This window comes from Austrofundulus limnaeus, unplaced genomic scaffold, assembly GCF_001266775.1.
Source record: "Austrofundulus limnaeus strain Quisiro unplaced genomic scaffold, Austrofundulus_limnaeus-1.0 Scaffold232, whole genome shotgun sequence".
Taxonomy (NCBI): Eukaryota; Metazoa; Chordata; class Actinopteri; order Cyprinodontiformes; family Rivulidae; genus Austrofundulus; species Austrofundulus limnaeus.
The window spans coordinates 156707-167510 of record NW_013952634.1 but is presented as its reverse complement, the minus strand read 5'-3'; the positions used below and the strand labels follow the sequence as shown (position 1 = coordinate 167510).

The window sequence follows — 10804 nt, the reverse complement described above, 5'->3', positions numbered from 1 at the left end:
GTATAAATCTGCTGTTTTACATGATTGTTGAATGAAATTAACCTAATTATTAATTTATTGTAAAACGTGACAGATAATCTGTGAAACAGATCCAGTTCAGCTGCTGTTTATCTATTAGTTTCTATGTTTGCTGTGAGCTGTTGTCCTGTTTGGTCTGTTTCTGCTCCTCCATGTTGTCACAGACACTAGTGGACGGGACAGGCGGAGCTCAGTCTAGTGATCTTATTCAAATCTATGCAGCCTCATCACTCTACCCCGGCCCTGTTTGTGTTTTGAGCAGAGAGTAGCCTCCATGTGGGTGGGATCACTCTAATTAAAACGAAACCAATCTTATTTTGTTTTATTTGGGACACAACAATAATAAAGGACGACTCCAAGCTCGAAGGAAAAGTATCCAAGGTGATACCGGACAGTACGATGCCAACAACCAGAGCAGAAAACTGTAAGCTAATAGCAGCTAACGTTAGCTGCTTCTTCTTGTTGAGTTAAACTCGTGAAAATAAACCAAATGTTGATTCAAGATGAAACAAATGGCTGCTTATAAATTAATCATTAGTCGATCGATAAGATCAATAAACTTTAAATGAAGTCACTAAATCGATAACTTTTGTCCCTATTGCAAACAGCTGAACATAACGAGCAAAGTGACACCGATCCGCTCACCCTCGATGCGTTTCTTGTGCAGCGGCGGCCGTCCTTTCTTGCTGCGGACCGAGCCGGCCTTGCTGCTGGAGCCGGACGTCATGGACATGTGGTCCTCGTCTCCACCTGTCAGCAAGCTGTTCCTGTAGGAGATCAGCGGCAGCCACACGTCTTCCCGGCGCTCCGACATCGACTCTGACATGAACTTCTCCAGGTACGAGTGGCTGTGGAGACGTGCAGCAAATTGTACAATAAAATGATGCCCATTTGGGTTTTACCCTCAAACAGAAACTTTAAAGCTAAGGAGCACTTACACCGTCTTCTTGTCCTGACGGATCAGCTTGGAGGAGAATTCACTGAGAACCTCCAGGAAGGCCAGGTTGATGGGAGGAAACTCTGGTCCTCTTGGGTTCTGATACTTAAAGGCAAACTCTATTCCATCCCTGAGGTGACGGAAGAAGAGCCAAACACCAAGCACGATGAAAGCCAGGCCTTACAGTTCTCTGAATCTGTGTGACGAGTTCAGTTTAAAGAGCTAAAAGCGTTCGGGTCTTACTTGTGCAGCGTCGCGACGGCTTCTCTGGTTTTGATCTGATCAAGGCCGAAGGTTAGGGCGAAGCGGCGAGCCAGCTCCTTGATACCACTCACGTGGGACGACGTTCGGTCCAGGTTGGGACCCTGATCCTGGAGCAGCTCATTGAACAGCTGTAAAACACACGAGCATCATTTGTAACACATTGTAAACAAAACAAACCCAAAGAAAAACAAAAACCAAACAAAACAAAAAAAACACAAAAAACCAAACAAAACACACAAAAAACCAAACAAAACACACAAAGAAAGCAAAAAACACAAAACCAAAAACACAAAAATAAACAAAACAAAAACCAAACCAAAACAAAACAAAACTAAAACCAAAACACACACAAAAAACAAAAACAAACAAAAACCAAACCAAGACAAAACAAACAAAAAAACCAAACAAATCAAAACACACAAAAAAAAATCAAATCAAACGAAACAAAACACTAAAACCAAAACAAAACACAAAAAACGAACAAAAAACAAACCAAACCAAACAAAACACTAAAACCAAAACAAAATCAAATCAAACGAAACAAAAAACCAAACCAAACAAAACACAAAAAAACAAATAAAAAACACAAAAAACAAACAAAACAAAACACTAAAACCAAAACAAAACATAAAAAACAAAAACAAACAAAAACCAAACCAAGACAAAACAAACAAAAAAACCAAACAAATCAAAACAAAAAAAAAATCAAATCAAACGAAACAAAACACTAAAACCAAAACAAAAAACACAAAAAACAAACAAAACACAAAAAACAAAACCAAATCAAATCAAACTAAACTAAACTAAACTAAACACAAAAAAACTAAAACCAAAACTAAACACAAAAAAACTAAAAAAATAAAACACAAAACTAAACTGAAACCAAAACTAAACACAAAAAACAAAAACAAAACCAAACAAATCAAAACACAAAAAAACAAAAAACAAAACCAAAGAAATCAAAACACAAAAAACCAAACAAAACACACAAAAAACCACCCAAAAACCAAACAAAACACACACAAAAAAACAAAAACAAACCAAAAAACAAAACCAGACTAAAACCAAAAGAAAACACAAAAAACAAATCAAAACAAAACAAAATCAAATCTAACTAAACAAAACACAAACCAAAACCAAACCAAACCACAGAGCTGTGTGTGCCTACCTGCTGCAGACTGAGGATGAGCGTCTTGGCACAGAGGATTTTGTCCGTCTGTCTGGTTTTACTGAGAGTTTCTTTAATGATGTCACCGTAATCATTGTAGTACTAAAACCAGATCAAGTACAAATTATTTACTGCAATACACTTTCAGCTTATCGTCTAAATCCATTCATTTCAATCATGTTTTATTTATTAAACGTAATATAAAGAGCAAAGAGACCTTCATGTAGTGTTTGAAGATGTCAGCAGCAGCAGGCATGTCGACGATGTCATAGATGATGAGTTTGCAGAAAGCTGCAAGCAGATTTCTTCTCTTGTGGAGAGCCTCGATCTTGTTGGCTTCGTCCTCCTCGTCTCCTTCTGGTTGCAGACAGGAAGGGATGGAGAAAAAAAAAAAGATGATGGGGGACCTCTCCATTTATCTGACAGATGAATGACGGGACAAACTTTCTCACCCATGCTCTGGTTCTCATCGTCCTGGTCGATAAAGACGTGGTCCAGGACGAAGTTCAGCAGCTCGTTCTGCAGAGTGCCGTCTGGGTTGAAGACGAGGGGCTGCAGGCCCTCCCTGCCTCCAGAGACCAGCTGGTGGCTGAAGATCATCAGCAGGTCGCAGAGAAGCATGAACGCCTGGATGAGAGGAGGCAAACTAAAAGCTGACTCAACAAGCTCATTTTCTGTCGCTCAGTTTGCTGCGTCCGACTCTTTTCTTTTACCTGTTCTTTAACCGGCGTGTTGACGTTAGACAGGCACTGCTGGCACACGGCCAGGAAAGACTTGACCACCCTCCTGAGAGCGACGAGGTCATCCTGCACAGACGTCATGACATCATCATTAAAGGGTCCACCGAGCATCAGGCAGATTCAGTAAAATGTTGGGGCTTTAATTCACTTCAGTTATTCAGAATGAAGCTGAGACGTTGTGTAAAATATAAATTAAAATAGAAAACAATGTAATGCAAATCTTTCTCAAACTATATTTTATTAAAAACACTACAAAGACAAGGTATTTGATAAAATGTCTGCAACATGTTCAAAAAAGCGGGGACAGGGTCATGTTTACYACTGTGTTACTTCACTTTTCTTTTAACACTTAAAGTGTTCAGGAACTGAGGACACTGATTGCTGAATCTTTGTTGGTGGAATTATTTCTCATTCTTGCTTGATTTCAGTTTGGGGTCTCCATTGTCGTATTTTGTGCTTCATTATGTGTCACACATTTTCATTGGGAGACGGGTCTGGACTGCAGGCAGGTCAATCTAGGACCCACAGTCCTTTACTACAAAGCCATTTTATTATAACGTGCAGAATGTGTCTATATTGTCTTGCTGAAATTATCAGACGTCCCCAAAAAAGATGTCACTTAGATGGCAGCATGTGTTGATCCAAAACCTGTTCATCCTTTAGCATTACTGATGTCTTCACAGATGTGAAGGTTAGCCATGCCATGGGCACTAATACACCCCCATACCATCAGAGATGCTGGGTTTTGAACTTTGCATTGATAACAATCCAGACTGTCCTTTTCCTCGTTGTCCTAGAAGGCACAACGTCCATGATTTCCAAAACAAATTTGAAATGTGGACTCATCAGACCACTTCAGTCCATCTCAGATGAGCTCAGGTCCAGAGAAGCTGGCTGGGTTTCTGGGTGTTGTTGATATCTGGCTTTAGCTTTGCATGGCAGAGTTTTAACAGCTGTAGATGTGGTGATGAACTGTGTTCACTGACACTGGTTTTCTGTGTTCCTGAACTCATGTGATAATATCTGTTACAGGATGATGTTGGTTTTTAATGCAGAGCTGCCTGAAGGATTCAATGTTGGTTGAAAAGGATTGCTAATTATCGTTTTTGTTTTTTATTTGTTTTACACGTCTCAACTTCATTGTAACTGGGGTTGTAGACAGAATATTTAACACTTTAAATTTGAATAATTGTTTTATTAGCAACACATCAGACCACCACTGGGTGACACGAGAACTACATAACTAGTTTTTTCCTTCGTGTTTTTGCACAAATAGTATAAATGTACTACACTGATGATGTTGTTTTTCATMTTTGAACTTTATTCTGCAATAATTTAATAAAGATGTCAAACCTTATTTAGGTGTTTATGTTTTGAATTAAACAGATGTGGCTGAGGGCTGATTCACACCTGGCACTAACATCCACTCTGAGTTAACTGACAGCATGTGGATAACACTAAATATCAGTCTGAACAGCCTCAGTGCAACTTAAAACAGTTTTCACACAGACCACTTTGGGATGGGGTCTATACTCATTTATAGGGATGCAACAATACATGTACCCGTATCAAACTGTGTCGAACAATGCTTTAGGTTCAATACACACTCGTATCGAACAATACAGATTTTAAAATTTACTTTATCAACTTGTCTTCTGAAGATGCTCTGTGTCAAAGGATCAGTGGATCTGTGTTCGACCACTCCACCTAGGCTGCATTTTTGAGCACAGATCCACTGAGAAACTTGCTGTTTCAGCAACATTTAATTTAAAAACTGTTCTTTTGAGGTTAAACAAATGTTCATAATTAATTCAAATAAATTACAAGTTAAAAGGGGCATGGACATTTCTCTTTTTTGTATCGAAAAAATATCGAACCGTGAGACTAAAGTATCGAACCGAATCGTGTATTTTCTGTATCGTTGCACCCCTACTAATTTAGTCTGTGTACTGTACATTTGGTACTCTGAACACCATCTGTCCTGAGCCCCACCCACTGATCAGACGTTAAATGACCTTATGATGAATAAGACGTCCATGGAAATATACTCAAGACACAGATTTCACAGTTTTCAGCTATTTATCAGAATCCATCTTAATTAAAAAGTTTTTTACTCAGCGTGGGTTACCAGGACATGAATGAGTGAATGTTTCTTTAGCTTGTTTTGTTTTGACCCGCTGCAGCTATAACGTGCTGCGTCAGTAAAACAACAGTGGTTTTATATTCACTTAATGAAACAGAACATGTCATGTTCACAGAAATCAGCTGACTGCTGCATGAAGAGAACTGGCATCTGATCATAAAAATGGTTTGGGGTGAACAATCTCAGTCAAACCACCCAGGACTGGTCTTAGCACCAGGTCTGAGCTCTGCACCGGCCGCCTCTAGGGAGGCGAGTTGTGCTGATGCATCTAAGCACAGGTCAACCTGACATCTGAGTGTGTTTGTTGAACTGCTTTCAGAGTCCTGAGCTGAGCACCTTGCTGGGAACTCCCTCAGTGATCTTGACCAGCTGCCAGAGGATGGAGTAGTGGGAGCACTGCAGGGCCTGGACGGCAATCTGCTCCGGCATAGAGCCCTGCTCGATCCCGGCCTTCAGCAGCCGGTAACAGTTCCCAAACAAATCCCACCGCGTCAAGTCATGAGCACTGAAACCAAAAAACACGAGTCAAAGAGAGTCAAAACTAAAATGTTAAGATTTGATCTGTGCTGTCCTGCAAAATAACCGTTAAACATTTGTTTTAAAAATGTTCAATCATTTATGTATATATATATATATATATATACATATACATACATATACATACACACACACACACACACACACAYATATATATATAGGTTTATTWCTAAATTTAAATTGCAAGAGCAACTCTTACTTATGGAAGGCTGTGAGTCGTTTTAGCGTAGACAGAACATTGTAGATGTCATCATCATCTGCTTCCTCTCCCTGCGTTACAACAAACATGTCAGTAAACCCGACCATCACATAAACCAGGGCTTCTTAACCTTTTTGACCTCGGGGCCCAATTTATTGAACATAAAGTGTCACGAGGCCCAGTCAGACATTACCAATGTATGAATTAAAATAATAATTATTCTAAATCTTGGTTTAATTTTTATTGTATTTACATTATAACTAAATTAAATACACTTACATTTTAAAAGTAAAACTCCTGTCAAATCACAAGACCATATGACAATTTTTTATATTGTAACCTGACCATAACAATTATTTGAACAAATACGTACAACGGTCAGTCAACAGACCACTCAGGCTTATCAGCACAAAAATATATATTTTTTAACATAACAAAAATAGATAATTCAATAAATAAAACTGTGGCAATAAAACTAATAAATTAAAAAAGTTTAAATGTTTCAAATACAAAAAAATAATAAAATAAATTTGATAAAGTACAAATGAAAATAAAGCCTTTTTAAACTTTTGCAACCAGAAGCTGCTCTTCTTATTAGTGCCAAACAATAACAGTAACAACAGCTTTTTTGACAAGTTTAAAGTTTCTTTAAAATACATTAAAATATTAAAAAATAAACTACAAAAATAATTTAATAAAGTGCAAATTATAATATAGCTGTATTGCAACTGTATTTGATAATGTTTTGAACTTTTGAAATATTGCATGATAAAAACAGAAGCTGCTCTTCTTATTAGTGACAAACTTTGGTGTTTTTTGACAGGTTACCTTCATTTTTGCTTCTACTTTTAATTTAAAATAGGTTTCTATTCTCGGCAGGTTTTTCAGGGTTCTTCTTCTACATATTAAAAAAGTTGTTAAACATCTGAGTGGTGCACTACTACTGCTACTAGTGGTGAGAAGTTGTATTGCACCTTATTCAAAATCAATGCAGTCCTGTGGCCCTCTGCGGCCCAAAGTTAAAAATGCTGTTCTTTTGAGGCCCTCAAGGTGGCGCTCGCCCATGGGTTAAGAATCTCTGACATTAACTAATCAAAACATAACACTCAAAAATAAAACCATCAAACTGTATAAGCACTTGTGCCATTTTCTGCAACAGATACATTTATATCAGGGTTTCTGGAGTTTGTCAAAACTATCAGGAAAGACTGAAAAAGTTTAGGCTGTATTAGATTGTTTTTGTGGATTGTCCCTGGATTAATGACATCTACTGTATATTGTCATCACTTTCTAAAATAAATCCTTAAGCGCTGCCGTACCTCCTGCAGCAGCTCTTCCACAGAATGTGCGAACCGATCGGTCATCTCGTCAACGAGCTGAGAGCGGGCGATGTCCACGCGGTTCATGATGGTGTACTCCTCGGAGCAGAGGATGCTGTAGGTTTTACTGCAGGCCTCCAGGACGTCCGTCTCGATGTGTTTCTCCACCACGAGCCGGATCTGCTTCAGTAAGGCGTCCAGGTGCTTCTCCATGCGCCCGGCGCTGTACACGTCCAGGTCGAAGAACTGCGGGATCTGCAGCAGATTGGCAACCTTCTCTGCGTCGGCCTGGTACTGTGAGGAAAAGACAGAGGGATGAGTCCGGATGATATTTAAGGACAAAAAGTAGAGTTACAAATGGAATGAGCAGATTAATCCCTCTGTTAGAACAGCCAATTAAGACTTAGATCTTTAACCACAATGACAAATGTCCACTTCATGACTCGAGACTTTGATCAATTCTTTTAACAAACACATCAATCCTCCAGACTCGTTTGTCTCAATCCTCTCTGTGCGGGCTGCAAGCTGAAACTCATCAAGTGATACGCTGATGTCTTCAGTTGCTAAGGGATTTCAATAATGGTTTTCTGGACTAGAATTAAACAGGAAGTAAACCTTACTGTTTTTCGTGCATGATATTCTAGTGGGTAGAAGTTAAATCATGGATAAGAACAGAGGTAGCTTTATTTTATTTTTTTACTTGATCGAGGTGGTGCAGAGTGATTTATCCTGGTGAGTGGAGGTAGAAATGATATCCACCAGCAGGTACAAAGAGTGCACCGACCACCCCAATCATTTGAGGAAACTATATTTTAAGCAATATAAAAACTAGAAAGCATAGTTTACTCAAATCACTGGGGGAAACAGTTTACGTATATATCTTGGATTTTGACATGGTTACTCCATTTTTGACGGAGACCTTTACTACACCCAGAAGCAGCCACACACCACAACAGAAGCTGGAACCTCACTTATTTTTCAAGTTATTCTGCTCAGAAGACAAACAGGAGATTTTTCCAACTCCTCTCTCCACCAGAGYGAGGACAAAAACAAAAGGCTTACCTTGGACAATAACATGGGGAGAGCCATGATGAAGTGCTCCGTCAGTTTATTCTTATCATCTATCTGAGTCTTCCTCTCTTTTGCTGTCAGCACCTGGACAAACCAAAGCAGAACTTTCAGCTGTTTTTGTCCCCTCCAAAGAAACAAYCACTGATAAAGGATTACTTTGTTTTGAAACCAAGGCGTTACTTTCAACACTTGACAAAAAGTTTACCATATATGGGCTTGTTCAGGTGGCTTTCTCACTAAAAACTAACATGCTCAGATTCTAAACACAAAGCCCTTATTGTCACAGAACATAATATTTTTAAATGTTGGAATATGCGGGACAATGTCCTGAAACTACTTATTATTTCAAAGAGCTGCTTTGGACCAAACTCTCCACTCGCAGAGCCTGATGGGACACAGCCAGAAAATCACAGACGTGAACTTTGCAGGGGGCAGGAGCCCAACCTTTATGTGTGGACAGTTTTGTGTACTTGTAACAGTCATGGTAAATGGACTGTAGTTATATAATGCCTTTCTAACCAATCAGGACACTCAAAGCGCTTTACAACACAATCTGTGTCCTATTTACACATTCATACAGCACTTTATTACATCTTTACACAGCTGTATAAATCATCCTATGGAGACTAATCAGTGCTTTAAATCACATTCATACACTGATGGGACACATCAGAGGCAGTGAGGGTTCAGTGTCTTGCCCAAGGACACTTCGACTTGTAACTGAATAGTGAAGAAATCGTTTTTACTCTACATTAAGCATGCATTTACAGACACAACTGAACAGAAACAGACTATAATGCATGTGGAGATGTGTAAATGACAAAATACAAGAGCTGTTTCTAGATGACCCACCCGTTTGCCGGTGCCTCTGCCTACAGGTGGGTGAGCCTCTGCAGCCTGCCTGATGGTGCACACCATCAGCTCGATCAGCGCGCTCTCCTGCCTGTCTGATAACACTGCAGAGACGGGCAGAGTCAGTCAGGGAAAAATAAATAAAAATACATGGAGACAAGACATGTCAGCAAAGCTCAGGAACAGAGACRAGGATCAAAGGAGAGATCAAGTTTCACGAATCCAGATTTTATTACATCATCTCTCTCTCCCTGCTGCGTTTTCCAGCTGTGATGGGAAGAAGCCCGGAGGCATTTCACAGACTTCCAGAGGAAAATAACAGAGCTTACTCTCTTCTCCTTGAACGGGTTCCTCCAGCAGAAGTTCTGTCATACACTCCCAGTCCTTCAGCAGCTCCTGAGAACTTTCCCACAACGAGTCGACCAGGTAAGCAGCGTGCTCGTGGAGCTAAAACACAATAATACAGAATGCTGAATGTAACAACTGAGACAAAACGTGTGCTTAACGCCTGAAATTTAAAGTCAGAGCGAAAGAAGGTACCTCACTCTCCAGAAAGAAGAGCACCAGCATTCGGATGAGATTTCCATTTGGACTGCTCCTCCCTCTGCGCTTAGCCAGGGCCTCCTCCGCCTGGGGGTCGTGGCGACTGAACAATCTGAGACGTGACGAAGAGTTGCAGAAGAGGATGGAAGTGAAGGGCGACAGGAACATTAAGACAACGCAGTAAAAACAGAGTTTCATGGTGTAGCTATGGCTTCACAAGAGTTTAACAGGTGTTGACAAAACATAACTGAACTCACTTCCTGTGAAGGAACTCTCCAGCAGCAACAGCCACCGGCCGATGAGCGGAGTACACCAGGTGGTACACGTTCTCACAGTCTTCATTTGACAAAGCATCTTCACTGCCTCTGCACAAGGCCATCACAACAGGCTTTAATCAGGTCAAAATGAACCTCAGCTGCTTGGGAAATATTACCAAAGCACCTCAAGCTTGAATGGACTGAACTTTAAATATCACACATGCAGATACAGATACTCACTGCAGGATGAGTGTAACCAGCCTGATGGCCTCTACAGCTACGTCATACTCCTTATCCAGTGTCATCGATACAATTCGATCCTGCCAAAACAGAGTCAAAGAATTCAAAATGGAAAAAACATACAGAAATTAGAGAAAAATGTAGCTACGATTATTTTTGCTGTAGTGCTGTACCAAACGATTATTTTCTAAYCGATTAATCTAACGATTATTTTTTTCGATTAATCGATTATTCTAACAACAAATCTATAAGTTATTCTGATGTGAGTCTACTGGAAATTTAAAATGTTTTCATCAAATTAACAAGAACAGTTCTTTAATATTGTAATATTTTCTGTAATAGTTTTTTCATGAACACAAAATATGCACTCTAGAGTCAATTCTTTGACAAAAAAAGCTTAAAAGATTTAACATCAATATAAAATCTCAACCAAAGCATATAAAATTCAAGTAAAAGAAATATAGTGCAAGATGTTAACAATCTAACAAATGAACTAAATCATGCAAAATTCAAGTC

At 39.4% G+C, this 10804-nt stretch overlaps 1 protein-coding gene across 1 annotated transcript in view; it reads right to left on the bottom strand.

Annotated features, from left to right (window-relative positions):
• stag1a (STAG1 cohesin complex component a) overlaps nucleotides 1–10804 on the bottom strand; it is a 77733-nt gene that overhangs the window by 7122 nt on the left and 59807 nt on the right. The window contains exons 10-25 of the mRNA XM_014019823.1: nucleotides 10289–10402; nucleotides 10049–10156; nucleotides 9789–9903; nucleotides 9578–9695; nucleotides 9249–9352; nucleotides 8388–8480; nucleotides 7326–7619; nucleotides 6007–6077; nucleotides 5607–5775; nucleotides 3101–3193; nucleotides 2840–3014; nucleotides 2605–2744; nucleotides 2388–2489; nucleotides 1199–1347; nucleotides 957–1085; nucleotides 664–866 (exon numbers count right to left, since the gene is read on the bottom strand). Of these exons, the coding sequence (XP_013875277.1) occupies nucleotides 664–866; nucleotides 957–1085; nucleotides 1199–1347; nucleotides 2388–2489; nucleotides 2605–2744; nucleotides 2840–3014; nucleotides 3101–3193; nucleotides 5607–5775; nucleotides 6007–6077; nucleotides 7326–7619; nucleotides 8388–8480; nucleotides 9249–9352; nucleotides 9578–9695; nucleotides 9789–9903; nucleotides 10049–10156; nucleotides 10289–10402 (2177 nt within the window). The remainder of the gene's footprint in view (nucleotides 1–663; nucleotides 867–956; nucleotides 1086–1198; nucleotides 1348–2387; nucleotides 2490–2604; nucleotides 2745–2839; nucleotides 3015–3100; nucleotides 3194–5606; nucleotides 5776–6006; nucleotides 6078–7325; nucleotides 7620–8387; nucleotides 8481–9248; nucleotides 9353–9577; nucleotides 9696–9788; nucleotides 9904–10048; nucleotides 10157–10288; nucleotides 10403–10804) is intronic.